The 17,230-nt window shown below is 28.0% G+C and overlaps 1 protein-coding gene across 6 annotated transcripts in view; it reads left to right on the top strand.

Moving 5' to 3' along the window:
* Positions 1–17,230, top strand: part of LOC130442461 (protein tramtrack, alpha isoform-like) — a 78,186-nt gene that overhangs the window by 34,296 nt on the left and 26,660 nt on the right. For 2 of the 6 annotated variants that reach the window (XM_056776588.1, XM_056776587.1), the window contains exon 3: positions 1,579–6,433. The exons of 3 other annotated variants lie outside the window; for them this stretch is intronic. In XM_056776588.1, the coding sequence (XP_056632566.1) occupies positions 1,579–2,159 (581 nt within the window). In that variant the 3' untranslated portion in view covers positions 2,160–6,433. Of the gene's footprint in view, positions 1–1,578; positions 6,434–17,230 lie in introns of those variants that run through there. One more of the 6 variants, XM_056776589.1, reaches the window with a different exon arrangement.

The following is a 17,230-nucleotide window of genomic DNA, read 5'->3' as shown; positions in this document are numbered from 1 at the left end:
ACAGGCTTGAACAGTTAACTTTGATTTAGAACACATTGTAGAGTTAATCGATGATATGCTATCGTTTCTTTTATTCTGTTCGTTACTAATGACAAAAATTTTTAGGCAATTTTATCAGCCAAAACGACCCGTTTTTCTAACTTATTTTTAGATTGTAGGATCTGGCAACTGAACAAATTATATATGTACATTAAATTAAATACAAAATGACTGTTTATTCAAATTTGTTGAATTTCTCTTAAAATTCGGATCTTTCTGAAGTAATTCATCAATCTGTTTTAAAAATCCTTGAAAGTACCAGGGCGTTTTATTAATTTATTACTCCATCTATCACATTCACCTTATCTGACTTCCTGTTCTAAAACTGGGAAATGTTGAGAAATAAAATATTTTTCTCAGTGGGAAGTAACTTTCTCATTGACATGGAAACCTTAGAAGTTGGACAAAAAACGTATTGTACAAAATATCTTATAGGTATAGGTGCAAAGTGGCTGAAAAGGCAAACTCCCCAAACAATTTAAAATACATTGAAAAGTCAATACGCCTTCGTATGCGACACAAAAAAACATTCATCGAAATAAAGAAAAATGTTGATATAGATTTTTAACAATGAAATGCGAAACTTATAACAGAATGTTTTAACTATTCATATTTATATTATAAAAAACGATGCTTAAGGCCTCGGTCTCCTGTTAAATGTTTCGTATGCTTCGTCCGACGTATCGACGTCTGAACGCCAGGCACGGCGTCAGCGGCCAATAAATTTCATACGCGAACGACAACGTCTCGTTCACAACGGTAGTCGACAAACAGCGTTAGCGTCTAGTCGTGTGATATAAATTCGACACATTTGACAACGCTTATGTTACTTAAAGAGAAGGCACAAGACGACAACATACGAAGAAACAGAACAATAAGGCTCTAATTATTTAGAATGAGATGTTTCCAGATTTTGATAATGAAATACTTCCAAGGACAACAATTCTAAATTTATTAAAAATCAAGAAGAAATTAAACATATCGTAGAACTTGTGCGGGAATATATAATAAAACTGCCTTCAAAAAGGCATCCTTAGCCCATATCTTCTGAAGAAAAAGTTGTTCATCACTTGTATAATACACAATAACATTGGACTGATTCAATCAATAATTCTTTTTCGAATTTCGACAATTTGTGCTGACGCCTGATACGACTTTTACGCCGCAATGGTTCGAAATAACGTGGCTTAAATCGTAACGCTAACGTTAGCGTGTGAAAGAGACCACAACAGTATATGTCTATATTAAGCATCGTGATGCGGCGTACAGATTGACGCTGTAAGCGGCCGACAGCGTGAGCTGTACGCGGCTGACGGCGTTTATAAGAGACCCGAGCCTAAAGTTTATGGAGCAATTCCTTTTTACTTTTGTATTTACGTTTATTTATCATTCAATGTTGAAAGAAAATACATTTTTATTAAATGCAATATGTAATGTAACGATCACAATCTGGGATATATGTAACCCTTATATGCTCAATCGGTACATAATAATTATTCTATTTACTCGGATATTTATATTTTTATTGTATATTTTTAGGTGAAAAAGCAACGACTACCTCATTTAATACTAATAGTAGCTTAGAAGTAAATTCGTCTCTACAAAATGATATCGATATTTTGTATCAAGATTCCCTTGACTCGGATGACATAGAGGTAGAAGATATACAAGATACACAAATAAAATACGATAAGCGCTGGAACAAATCGACGTTAGAACAATCAAATCACAATTCTACAAAGAAAGAAAAACCTAAGGCTGTTATTGACTTGGACGATTTTGCTCAATATCAAATAGTCGTAGACGAATCTGCGTTATACAACAAGAGTTTCCCTACAAATTCGATAAAAAGGCCTAAGGACCACGAAAAGTCCGCCAGAGATTTTTGCGTCAGGGAAAAAGACAATCTCTACAGATGTACGGTGTGCTATAGAAATTATACGCATATCAGTAATTTTTGTCGGCATTACATGACATCGCACAAAATGGATGTGAAAACTTTTCCGTGTCCGGTTTGTGGAAAGGATTTCACGAGAAAAGACAACATGGTCGCTCATTTGAAAATTATACACAAACAGGTTACAGTGCCTTGTAATAATAAGTATGTTGATAGTAAATAAGGGTGCTAAGTTTACTTTCCTGGATGGTATTTATAGGAAACCTAACGTACAGCTTCCATATTTATCGAAAATACGTTAAAATTAATTCTCTATTTACTTTGTTAACCAAAAAATTTCCTAGAATTTTTTGCCTTCACTTTTTTCGTTATGATTAATTTGAAAATGAACATTTCTGTTTTGAAATCAATATAAATTACAACTATAAAGTTTTTTCACCATAAAATGCATTGGTATTCAATTCATTGTTATATCAATTACTTAATTTCATCCTTATAAGAGACACTAAGGAATCATCCAGTATAATGAGTCTTTAAATGGGAATTGTGGGGTAAAATCTTGAATTTTTTTACTTTGGAATAGATGTAACAAGAATTTTTTGGAATAATCCCTCGGGTAGGTAATAAAAATCGGTGTTATTTTCATTATGTTTTAAAAACTGTAAAAATTATGGAAAAAATCAAATTTAAATTGTAGATCTTTGAATATTAAACGAAATTTATGCTTAGGGGATGATAGTTACAAATTTTAAAAAATCAATTTCCTGAAAATTTTTGATTAACAAAAATCAGAAATATATGAATATTAATTTCAGAGAATATCTAATTGGTTTATAACAAAGTTATAAGTGAAAATGTTTCTTACTATTTTATGAATTATGGGATTGAAATTTTATTCTACCTGTCACTTTCAAGGTATTAATTGATTTACCTTGAGGAATATTTCTTGATTCATACCAAATAAGCCTTAGCTTGTGTATATTTTATTTGAGAATAAATAGCACAGTTCTATAGCAATGGTCCTTATGAAGGATTGTTAAGCTAAAAAATTGAATATACCTTCTTGTCTGAATTTTTCCTATATTTTAGTATGGCACCCGAAAGAAATGTAAAGGAGCAAAACCCTAAAGGATAAACTAATAACCCTATATCTCTATAAAAGGGAACACAAACATATTTCATCGTAAAAAATAATAAACTCTCAAATGACCACATTTGTGCTCAAGCTGAAATTTCTGGGACCGTTGGTTCTAATACACTGTTCAATTTCTCACTAGAAGATGCAGCGAGAGGCGTCCGAGCGAATCCCCAAGGAACAATTTGCAATAGCCCACAGCACCTCGCTTATGCGGATGATGTTGACATCATGGCAACAACCACTTCGGCTCTTTCAATTCAAAAATCTTGATGCCTTGACAACTGTTGTACAACTTTCTATTAAAGTTATTGTTAATTTTTTTCGCCATTACCTGGGGGTGTGGGGTGGAATCCAAAGTGACTTTAGTAAAAATTCAGAATCTCACTCTCGAAACCTTATTTAAGACCCTTTTTCTTGGACTATTGAGAGAATCAGAATAAGCAATTTATATTTATATATTTTTTGATTACAGGGGTGTTCTGGTCTAGAAGCCTAAATTTAAAGCATTTTTGAAAATAACGTAAAAAAATGAAAATCATTTTTAATATCCATTTTTTTATGATATTTATTGACTTCTAAAGAATATAAAAAAGAATCAGAATTTCAATAAATTATAGGTCGGTAAAATGGGGGCTACAAAAAACGGTGCACCCTGGTTGACATGATTACAGCTCTTGTAGTGCTCTGAAACAAAACAAATTGAAAAATTCTTAATCTGTAAAGACGTCGCTATCGCATTGACCTTATCAAAAAAAAAATCACAAAGTGGCATGAAATATCAATTTTCTTACCCCTTTTTTGACCCTTTCGAATTTTTAAAAATACTCCAAATTTTAATTTTTTAAAATCCAAGGCAGACGTCGATTTTCGCCAAATTACAAGGGAAATGATCAGGTAGAACTTGAAATATCATGTAAACCACTTCAAAAAAAGTAGTTTCGAGAAAAACGGGTTTGAAGTTTGAAAAACAATTCCAATAGAATAACTCGCTCCACTTGCCGGGTTAGACGCTCACAAAATCTATGTATTTTTGGAAATAATGCGAATTTTTAAAAATCCGTTTTAGGTCATATTCTTAATGGTCGAAGCTTTGAAAATATGCAAAATAATCGATTTTTTTGTAGACCAGAATAACCCCTTAAACTTTTCCGCCATCTTCATACAACTTTCGTTTCCATACGATTCGAAAATTTGAAAAGAACTACCAGTTATTTATATCAACATCTTGAGAATATCTTTAAATATTTTTTTTTATTATTACGAATCCCAATTATAAGTCATATTTAGTTAAATCACTTCTACTATGCATTTTTAAAAGTAAGGATGGTTTATTAGTATCTTCTTTCCAGTATCTACCTTAAATTCAACATAACCTAGCCTCATTCAAGTATGATAACATTTTTTGTCAGCTTGAATTAATTATCTTAATTCTTGCACGACGTGAATTGATTGTTAATCTCTTGAACATATCTGTTGAATAGAAAGCGTTATTTAAATTAATTTGCAATCTAACGATTTGCCAATGCAATTTGTAATAATTTATCAGTAAATATCAATTTTCAATACAGAGATACTGAAAATAATAGTAGTAAGGAATAATTATTTGATTAGCGTTTTAATAACATATAAAATTGTGTTAAATTTGTGGAGAAAATGTCAACTTATGAGATTTATATAAAGCTTTAACCTAATTTTTTTAATGATTAAATTCATTGAAAGTTCTAGAGTTATGTCCATAACATTGTCTAATATTTTTTTATAATAATTTTTTTACAAATAAATGAAATTGACGAATTTTGAAAAGAATTGTGCATTTTAATAAATTTATAATATATATATTCATATAATCAGTTTCCATACAAAGATGCTAACATATAATCATTCGATAATTTAGGAGTAAATTTGCAATAACAAGTAGAAAAAGACGGCCATAAGTTCTAATTTAAACTGGGTGTTGGCTATTGAATGAAGACTGACTCTGGAAATAGTGCTGGAAGTCTTCTTCTGTCAGCTATTTTGGAATGTTTTCTCTTTCATGACTTCAACAGATTCAAATCTTGTTTCTTTTAATATACATTTCACCTTGGAAACCAAATCTCAAGATCTGGCAAATAGTTCAGCGCAATGGGATGCTGTTCTCCTTGCCCTTCACAGTTCGTTTTTCTCCTTATCCTTTTGAAAGGTTCAACAAAAATTGTTCTAATTAGCTTGGATCAGTTTCAACGACAATCAAAGTATCAGTACAAAAATTTTTGCTAGTAACTTGTTCAAACATAAGATTTGCATGCTAAAACTTTCTTGTACAGTTTCAACAATTCTTGTGAATACTTCAGTCATGGTCAGTTCGAATTAATCAATTGTTTGATATATTCATTCGATTTTCGATGGGTGAGTGTTTAAATTATTTTTCAATTTTTACATGACATTTCACAACAATTTATTGTTCTACAATTACCTTTAACATTTTTCCGATGATTAAAAAAATCAACTGTTATGATCGAAGACCGGCTATACTGATTTGTTTACATTGCGTTGTAACAGCTATCGGTCGCTGGTAGCCCCGACAGCGTCGTTATTCAATAGCCATACATTTTTTTCTATTATTGAGTTTGATGAAAGTATGTATAAACTGTCTGACAATATATATTTTCTTGGGCGTCAACACTTCATAGAGTTGTTATGTTTCATAATTTTATCTCAATTTTAACGCCATTGCCGACCAACTTCAGTAGAACTAAAATCTAATTATTTTTTATTAACATGTCATTAGGGGCATTAAATTATTTAAATTTATGAAAAAATGTTGTTGAAAAATGGATATCACTTTGAAATTTCTGGTGTTGGTCCAATGACCTTAAGGTTATTTGGAAACGACCGCACTTTACCTTTAAACTATCGATATCAAAGATTTTTTATCGATATATTCCCAATTCTTTACAAGAAGATGGTGTCATTCATTCATTATACTATAATTACAAAATCGAATCTTTTTCTAAACCAAAGTAAACAAAAAATCAGATATTTTCTAAACACTTACACAAAAATCTTTAATGAAACTTAAGTTTTTTTTTCGATAACAATAACAAGATTTCAAAAGGAGTTAAGCCTATCAATTAGATATATTTTATAAGAGAATTAAGTTTATTATCTCAATGGAATTTTGTAGATATTTTAAAAAACGTATTTTCCATAAAGATGGTACTAAATGTACGTGTGAGGCCGGGTGTTGTAATAAATATTTTGGCCAAAAAAGAGCTTTCAAGATTTTGTTAAGCGTGGATATAATTTATCCAAATATTAGGTCTGTTATATAAAAAATCATATTAAATATTGATTGATATGCTCTTCTCACACTCTATATGAATTATATATATATATATATATATATATATATATATATATATATATATATATATTTTTTTTTTTTTCTTAACATATAGTGAATACTAGAGTAAGTTAATCTTTTATTTAAATATAAAAATATATTCGATGAACTATGATATACATATATAAACTAAATTATAAGTCATACAGATAACCGTATTCAAATGACATATGGATGAATACCACTTTGTACTTGAAATTTTCAATTTTTCCATTTTCCCTTTCTCTCCTTCTTGTGCTGCTAATACAGTTCTTTCTAGATTGTTACACGAAGTCAGAATAGTCTAAAATACTCCACAATATTCGAAAAAAGTAAAGTAAAGTGAAATATTTTTATTATCATCATAATGTATTTATATGAATTTTTCACTCAGGTATTATTGTCCCAATCACTCAGTACCTCCTACAATGATATTTTTAACTCTTTCTCTTTCAGAAAATTACTTTTTATACCTGCATATAGTGGTATTCTTATGTAACATACTGTATGCTACAACTGCACCAACAATCATAATTTCACTGTCAAGCATGTAACTAACTTATCATCTTCTATGGTACTGGTATTAACAGTATATTCAGTTTTTGCAATTCAACTTATTTTGTAATTGGAAGTAATTTATAGCTCAGTGAACAGAACCTTGATTTCAAAATCCAGATTTTTCGAATTGTTTTGTAAGAACTATGTAGAATTTCAAATATCTTAAAGCACGAATTAAAGTTATAGGATTATACGAAACAAATAAAAAAAAAGCATGTGTGAACTTTGGCTCTGTTCATAGGTATCCATTGTTTTTCTATTTCTTTGTATCTGTGGCATGCTTCTCCAATTTTCAATTTTTATTTCTTTTATACCATTCATCATCTTAGTAATTCTTTTTTTATTCTTTCTTTCATTCTATTATCTTCTGTAGATATTTGAAACTATTAAAATTTTTACAACCTATCGATTATTGAATTCTAGTCTATTGAAGTCTACTGGAATTGGAAACACTTGAACTAATGTATTTGTAGTTCTGTTCATAGGCATCCATCATTTCTCAATTTTTTCGAATATTTTCTATCTTCTATATATTTTAAATATTAACTCGTTCATACCATTCATCATCACATTCATCCATCTTTTTTTCTTATTCTATTTTTCATTATCTTTTTTAGATACTCATCTACTGGAATTAGAAACTTTTAAATCTTATGTATTTGTAAATTATGGTTCTGTTCATAGATATCCATCCATTTCTCTATTTTTTCCTATCTTTGGCCTAGCTTCTCCAATTTTTATTTCTCTTTACCCTTTATCATCTCATCCATCTACCTTTTTTAATTCTTCTTTCCATTGTATATTTTATAAAACTATTGAAATTAGCTGCAACATTTCGAGGATATTTTTTGAACTGAGCAGAAATCTTCTGGAATTGGAACTTATTTGTAGATTACGGTTCTAAAATTTTTGATTATTATCTCTTTTATATCCTCCATCATCCATTTATTTTCTGTTATACCCTTTAGATACTCTAATTTATTGAAATATAGTATATGCGTTATATATTTTTTGAATTGATCAGAAGTCTACTGAAGTTAGGCGTTGCCTGTATAATTATGCACTTATCTAATATTTTGTATTGTTCTTATATATTCTAGAGCTCGTTAGAATAATCTAGAACCTTGATTTAGATATGAAAGTATCACCATAACAGTAGGGAAATGAAGTTAATGAAAAGTAAGAGAAGACAATTTTGAGAAAACGTCAAAAATTTATGTATAAAGTTATGAACCTTGACTTTTGTGTAACAGTGTATGAAATTATATACCTTTTAAATATTTTCTAACATTATTCTCGAAGCTCTTTTGGCCAAGAAATATGTAGGAGTGGTGCATGGATTTAGAACTCAATTTATCATATAATTGTAATTGTTGCCTTTAGTAAGACTGAATAGATACATATAAAATATTTTACTTTAAACAATTATATACATTGAGAAAAGTATAACAAAATCTATCGATATTATGTATATTTTTGTTGAAAATAATAGGATTCAATGTTATGAAATGTTGAACATTTCATTTTACAGACGAGTAGAAAATTTTATAATTCGATGTAGAAATGGTAGACAAGTAGATTTTGATATTAGAAATACTGGCGTGGAATAAGTTTTAGAACAATTGAAATTATACTCTCAAATGGTAACATAAATTGTTTGAATCTAATGTCAAACTTATAAAATCGAAAACTAGAACGTCTTTCAATAACTAAGCATTTACAGTGTTAAAATAATCATTTTCTAAAGCCTCTCTATTATATCATAATCCAAATACAAAATTATTATCACTGGAAAGTGATTTATGAAAATCTCAAATTAACCACCAATAATTTACACTCCGAAGATACAACTGTCAAAAATAAGTGTGTAAATGTGGAATGATGTCTAGAAAAATATATTTTCTAAGGTTTATTAAAGAATAATTGTTTAATAAAAAGTCTCACTCCCGAAACTCTATCTCTAATTTTTATAATTTTAATTTAATCAAAAAAATAGATATTCAAGAGTCAATTTTGAAGTCTTTATTTTCAGATGTTGACTCAAAAACTGAAAAAAAGAAACAGTAAATTCCAAATAACAATTAGGGTGTCCCTATTCAAACCAAAAATGTTTTGATAATTATCCATAAAATTTTTTATACCCTTTTAATGTCCCCATTAAATAAGATCATGTCATGAAAATTCGAAAACTTCTCAAATTTTTTTAATCGAATAAAAAATGGAAGAATCGAATTGACTTCTTTTTGCTAATATTTTGTTTTTTGAATGGAACAAAATTTTTTGAAACCTTTATTTAGAAATAATTTATAAACTAATTGATTATCTTAGTATTGCTGAAAATTTCTTCACATTCATTTCACAAATTTTTCCGTAGAAACAAATTTTTATTATAATTAATAGTTCTATGAATGGTTGAAAAATTTTTTCTTTTCCAAAAATCATAATTTAAAAGTACTTTTAACGTGATATTTTATTTACAACAAACGTCATGATTTATTATAAACAATATAAACATTATTTTTTCCTTTCCATGTTTTAAAATTTCTAAATTAAATTTTAATGTTTATCATAAAGGTAGAGAAAACAATTTTTTCCAAAACTTGAGAATATGATTGTTCCTATAATAAATATAAAATTGTGTATGTTTTGATGAAACAAATATTTTTTAATTTGAAGAGTACCGCCAATTATGCATTTTGAAATTAAAAAAAAAATTAACTATTATTAACAAGACAAATAAATCAAGAACAAATTTCATAAACAATTAAGTAATAAATTTGATTATAAACCATCTATAAAAAAATAAGTAAATTATTGAATTGAATACATGCTTTTTTAAAACATTACATCGATTTTAAATTTTTGTTAGTTTTTATGACGTGATCCAATTAAGTATATTATGATAGAATATTCACAACTCCAATCATTTTATGACCATTTATTTGAATATTTTTTATTATATTTAATCTAGTTATAGTTTCGGTATTATTTTAGTTAAGTACCAATCACCAAATTTTGGTACAGAATAAGCAACTTAGTTTTTAAATATTTTTGCTTAAAGGGGTATTCTGGCCTAGAAGCCGTAAAAAAAACAGGCTGATTAAGAATTTGTAAATTCCTAATCTGTAAAGACGTCTTCGCATTGGCCTTAGCTAAAAAAAATTCAGAAAATGGCGCCGACATGAAATATGCGAAAAATCGATTTTTCCAAATTTTCAGACTAGGCTGCCCTCTCAATTCTTGAACATCCTAAAATTGCCGCACACGGACCTGAAATCAAAATTAACATTATAAATAAGGGATATAGAGTTTTTAGGCATGCCAGACTTGTTTTCTATAAATTTCTTTTTATCATTTTCACATTTTTTGACAGTGTTCTAAATATTTGCCACAAACTAAATAAATTTTTTCATCTTTACCTATTTATGTACTTAAAAACTTTTTCAATACATTTTTAGATATCATCCTGGTTCTAAATGAACTAATGCCTACATTTTTACGATTTCCAACTTGTGAGTTAATCTACATAAACTGAAAAATTAAACTCCGTGATAAATATTTAATGAGCTAACCCTGAAACATAACTTTTCAAGAGTTGAAGACACTTATTATTATGATGTTGAAACTTTTAATTGCTTACAATTTTTTATTATGTCACCTATATTCAATTACGGGGTAGTGAGTTTTTGACAATGAGAAAAATAACAATTAAAACTCTTTTATCATAAAATTACAAACTTAACTCAATATTAACATATAAAAGCTTTTGTTAATATAAAATAATAATTATCAACGAAAATATACATATATTTGAAGAAATATACGCTTACCTGAAATTTTGATGCTTATCATTTATGCATAATAAAGAACTTACCAAAGATATAATTGAAAACGTTTTAATATAATTATAAAAACCGACCAGAAAAGGCTAATCAGATTCTACTTTCATTGTTATTTATTATAAATAAAATTTAAATAACATTATGTACATTTTAATCATATATGGAATTATTTTTTATAGTTGTACCCTCCATGTATGTTTTTATCGAATCTGTTTTAGCACTATCATAATAATTATTTTTATAAATGGTCATTTATAGATTTAAATGGTTGGTATAAATTCTGTTTATTGGTTATTTTAGACCCATATAAAATTGTCGACTGTATGTATTTTCTATTCTTGTTATCTTCAAACTCTTTTAGTTCGATGAGCATTTTATGAACAAATAATCTACCTTCATTTTAAAACATAAAATCAAATTCAATAGTTAAGTTAAACACTTTAACCAACTTATATTTGATCTATTGGCATGAAATTTTGTACATATACTAAATTCTGATGATACATGGATCAAATGAGAAATTCCGTTTACAGATATTATCTAAAAGAAAGAAAGTGGTCAAACCTTACAAGAATCAGTCTACACCAGGGTCGATAATTTTTTAAACAAAAAAAAAAGATAGTAGGATTAAACCGTTTGCAAAAGAAGAAGAATATGATTGAAAGAAAAATAATTTTCGAATGATCTGAGGGAAATGGAAAGAGGGTGAATTTTTAAGAGTGAAAAACGGTTTATCTCGATTTCCTGCAAAACTACAAATCCTATGGAAAAAGTCGAATAACAAAATTGTAGTTAATAAGATGATCTACAACTTTCGTAGTCACACTCTTTCACACAACCTCAAAATTTATGTAAAAAATTCCAAAAACCCAACCTTTGTTGGTTATTTATTTTCATCTTTTACAAATAATATTTTTTTCAACGAACGTTTGTGAAAAGTTACCTTTTCATGCCCCATATACTTCATTTGATACGAATTTTTTTTTTAACTTTATTTTGAATTAATATCGAAAAAAACTAATCGAAAATTATCCAATGGGGAAAATATCAGCTTTTTTTGTTTGTGTCGGTGAGATTTTTGTTCGTTGAAACCTCTTCTTCCTGTTGGTATAAAAAATATTACCATCACCAGGGTAAATTTTCTCAGAAAACTAAAAAGTCCATGGCCTACTTGTCCTACAGTAAGTTATCAATAAATAAAGAATATCGAGAAAAATATGAGCGGTGGGTTTATTTTCTCCAGGAGTTTATATTTTAATTTTTTGAAAATTTATGAACTTAGTTCGATTTTAAGATTTTCGTATTATTTGTCTGGAGGTGCATATTTCTATTCTCTATTGAATGACATTCAAAAATAAAAAAGACATTTCTTGGATTTACGCGATGTTAGAACTTATGTGATGTGATGCCAACGAGGTATGGATGAATGTGAAAATATTATCGAACAAATAACAGGAATAGGAAGTATTTAATATTTCAAATGTTAATGTGACTTTAAATTTGAAAATAATATGTGACGAAGACATTTGCAGGTTTTTAGTCTGAAATAATCAAATTAACTTTTGTCAAATGTAATTCTGTACTTTCAGCAACATAGTTTGTAGTAGCTTTGTATCTAAATATATATAAATCGATAAGATTAGAACTGTAAAAGAGAGTGTGATTATTTTTAGAATATATTTTATATGTTATATACTTACCACGTTAAATAACATTTAACATATTTTTATATAAAATTGAATAGTTTTAAGGTCAAACCGATAATTGAAACTTGACATACAGTTCTTCAGGAATCGTACATGCGTTTAGTAGATTTCCTGAAGTAAAAATAATTTGAAAAAGAAAAGTTTTTGAGAATAAATCCACCAGTTGGTTACTAGTTTTTGCCTGTTACAGTTATTGTTGTTTGTTGAAACTAGATTTTTTAAATCAAGTTAAAATCTGTAAAAAACAGTGTAATAAAATTTTTGTAGCATCTCATTATATCTCTTATTATAATCGAGAGTAATTGGTCATATTATCTGAAGTTCGTAAAACCAATGATGTTATTTTTTTGTTTGACGCATTAATTTAAGATGACGTTCTAGTCGAAATTAGACCACGTGACTTCATTTGACGCTCTAAACCAGCGTCGAACGTCTACATGCTATTGCACCTCAATCTCTTGATATTCTGCATCTGTTGAATTGCGTTTTTGTTAATTTGAACTCATTTCTTACCTAATTATTTGATATTTTGGAGCATGGAACTATGCTCAATGATTCTGCATTGAATTTCAAATTTCCATTATTTACTACTACTAGAAGTTTCAGTTTGAAAGTTTTGATTAATGGCAATAAAAAATAGGTACTCAATGTTGTAAAAAATAAATTAAAGAATCTATTGAAGTTGCAATAGATTTAAAAACTTTAAAAGGAGTTTATAAGTTTATCTATGTTATTTTATACTCATTTATTCTAGAAATGCCAAAAATATTTAGGAATATTTACACATTTGCAGCACAATTAGTAAAGTATTAATCTGGTGAAGAAAAAAATGTCTCATAAGAACTTCCGGCCAGTGCAAAATGTTACTGATAATTATATTTTTCAAAATTCACTGAATCGATTTCTCATATTGAAAAAATATTCCGCACAGTTATCGTCTATTCCAATTCCGGACAAATAGAAAGGCAATGGAATTGAGGAATTAACAGGATTTAGTTTGAACAATGTTCGCCTAGAATTTTTAGGAACTAAGTCCTTAGTGGACGAGAGGCATTAGTTCTATTAGATGGAGAATGTTATGAAATTTATAAGTAGTATAGGAGGGTTTTTATTTATTCCGAATTGCTTAATCAAAGAATTCTGTTTTGTTACCAGTGGCAATGTACAGTAGATTGCTTCAAAAAAATTTTTTCATTAGTACACTTTCAAATGTCTATTTGATGTAAAAAAATCCTCACAAAACATAAGCTCTATAGCTTAACTAAAAGAGGTCGCTGTTTTATTTTAAATTTCCATTCAAATATGATTTAAATTTTTTTGTAAATTTAAAATTAAGTCTTTGAGCTTTACAAAACTGTAAAACTGGGTGAGATTATGTACAAAAAAAGAGTAGTTACAGACATTCAATAATTACATGCGTTTTCCATTAATCATTAGAAACTGTAACTAGTCTTTTGTTCTTACTCTGTTCTGACAGAGTAAAATCCAAAAACCCAATTTTAAAAATATAATATAATTTTTCTGTAATAAAAAAGCTACTTTTTAAAGTTGAGCTATAGAACTTATGTATTGTGAGGATTTTTTTACATCAAACAGAAAGAAACATTTGAGAGGGTTAGAATAAGGAAAAAAATTTTCGAAGCACCCTATTATACATTGACATAGGTAACGAAACAATTCTTTCATTAAGCAATTCGGAATAAATAAAAACCTACCTTACTCATAAGTTTCATAATATTCTTCATCTAGTAGAGTTAAGGCCACTTGTCATACAAAATCGGGCTAATCTATTGGCATGGTATTCGTCCGGATTCACAATAGACAAGATGACTCATCTGAACGGTTTTTAAATAAGAGGAATCAGTTCAGTGTATTTTGAAAAGAAGTTAATCCCAGTAGAAGGGTCCCAGTCCAAGCCATAAGTTTGGGTCATTCTGGTGATTTTGCAAATTACAAATAAACTTTGGAAGGCAGCTTTAATTTATAATCTTAAACTGATAATCATTTAATTTTGATATTTCGCTTTTTCTGGGTGAATACTTTTTTTTCTTATTTATCATAGATAAACATTTCTATTGATAGTGATAATTTACATTTAAAAAAGGTTTTAAAAATATGTCTATGCATAGATGTGAAGTTTAAGAGTATTACCGAATATTGAAATAAGTTTTCCTCAATTGTTTTGAAATATAAAATCCATAACCATCAGATTTACAGATAGAATTTTCAATTTTTGTTAAAGATTTATGTGAATACTCAATGTTTTAATGATTGGTGGTTAAATAGTCACAATGAAAAGTCATATAATGCTTGATTTCAAGATTATAACATAGCAAATAAAGAAAATCTGTAGTGTTTCCTTCTCCTTGGAACTGGTGAGACTTGTATCCTTGTATATAGGTATGTATGGGGTATCATATTCACCACAACCCAAAGTTGTGATAGTGGAGAACCCAGTTTTTACTGCTTATTCGTTAATCCCACTTCTCTTGGAATATTTAGAATGTGGGATGGCTGTAGCTTCCAGATATCTTTGTCTTCTATTTTATAAGCTTCGAAGTGTGAGTTCTGTAGTGTCTCATAGTGTCTTCATCTGTCCATTGAGGTGACAGTGTCCCGATAAGACTCACGGTCAACATTACCTTGAGTATCACATCTGATATAGAAAACGATTTATGATAAGAATTAATTGTCAGGCAGTCGTAAAAATTATTCTATGTATTTATATTTTTAATATGTAAGAAAATGTGCTTTTATTAAATTTTTATAATAAGTAAAACAGAGATACATATTATGAATAATGCTTCGTATGTTAATATATTTGCAAATGTGTGAATGTTTAAATAATTTGGCAAATTATTGATAGTGTATATTATATATATGTTATATGAAAGAACTGACAATAAATTTCTATTTGCCTCATTATAATATTCTTGCCCTAATAAGTGTAAGGAACAAGTTTGTTGATTTGTTTTAACGCTGAACTGACGAAAGTACTATTTAAGGTAAATGCTGCAGTTTTACTTCATAATTTATATTTTCTTTGAATACTTAACGTTTTTAGTTGGTAGATATTTATTTGCACTTCTTTAGTTACCTTGTATATTATTCAAAAGGGTTTATAGTGTAGATACAAAATTTTTAGTTGAAATCTAAATAAAAATTAAGTTTGCTATTTATTATGTTTGTTTTTTTATTCACTATTTTTTGTTTATTTATATTTGAACCGATTTATTATGATTGCATGGTATTGTTTTATTTGCGAAAGGTCAATGTTTATGCAGGTACAATTTCCATTCTACTTACTTTCAATCTTAGTTCTTATTACTTGTATTTACAGTCATCTACAATTTATATTAGATTAACACTAATTTATTTAGGAAGTTGGATTGAAAGACTTTATGCCCAATATATTTATTTAAATTGTGTTAGCCTTAATATTGTGGTCATAAACAAACCAAAAAATTAATATAACTGCGAAATAATCAAATATTAAATTTATAATGGAACGGTTAAAAATAAATGAAAATGTCATATCATTTGTTAGATGTTAATATAAAATTAATACATTTAGAGTGGATATTTTGGAAAAACACTTAATTACTTAACAATTAAATAATTTGTTGCAATTCCGCATAATTGCCTACTTACAATAATAATATAATAGTTAAATAAGGAATTCAAAAAATAATTCATTCGTTTACTGTATTGAACAATTTTTATGTTTCACTCAAAGATTGAGTAGAAGTATTTTATATAAACAAAACGTTTTCTGACATGGTTTAAAAAACAACTGTTACTATGTAGCTGTTAGATCAGATAATTGTAACCTTAATGTCAATGGTGGATTAATCCATTAATGCCCAGAACTTTTTTTAAAAATGTTTTCTAATTGATATTGTTTTATAGTGGTCTTGAATGAATGAATAATTATCAACGCAGTTGCTTTTGATTACTTAAGGAGTAACTTCTACCAAGCAATTCCGCATTAAAATTAGAATAATGACATCATATAGCTTTGAAATTATTTTTATCAAACAAACAAGTTATTACAAAATTATTAATATACAGTCTGAATTGAAAAACTTTTTTATTAATATGTTTCTCAAAGTTTTTCTCCAAAAGCCAACAAGTCAAAATTTATGGTTGATGGTACAAAAAAAAAACATTCTGGATAGAGTAAAAGATTACATTTCATACATGAGTAAATTGTTAGTTTTACATGATACACGTGCACTTTTTGTTTAGATTCCCTTTTCTCAATTAAATTATATAACTGATCGAAACCATAATTTTGAAGAATGTACAGAACACATTCCCTCCAAATTGCAAAAGTTATATGCTGGAACCTAATCGCCTCTGCAATACCTATCCTTAGTCCATACAAGCATTAATGGCCTAGAAAATATAAAGGCACCACTTTTTTGGACCTTATTTCAATTATATATGTAGTTATGAATTGGTCGATTCCTCCCATTTGAATTAGAATCATTTTGGTAGGCTTTCTCAAAACTGTAACGACGTTATTGCCATTTCATAAGACCATATTCAATTTCCCTTTGGAAATAATTTGAAATTTTCCCTAAATTTATCAAGAAAATGAACGGTTATACCCTGTAGAAGTAGTTTTTTATAATTTATTTTATTTCCACATAATGTCCCTATGATCACTAATCTTTCACATTA

The sequence above is a fragment of the Diorhabda sublineata genome, chromosome 4 (assembly GCF_026230105.1).
Source record: "Diorhabda sublineata isolate icDioSubl1.1 chromosome 4, icDioSubl1.1, whole genome shotgun sequence".
NCBI lineage: Eukaryota > Metazoa > Arthropoda > Insecta > Coleoptera > Chrysomelidae > Diorhabda > Diorhabda sublineata.
This window is presented reverse-complemented; position numbering and strand designations above follow the sequence as displayed.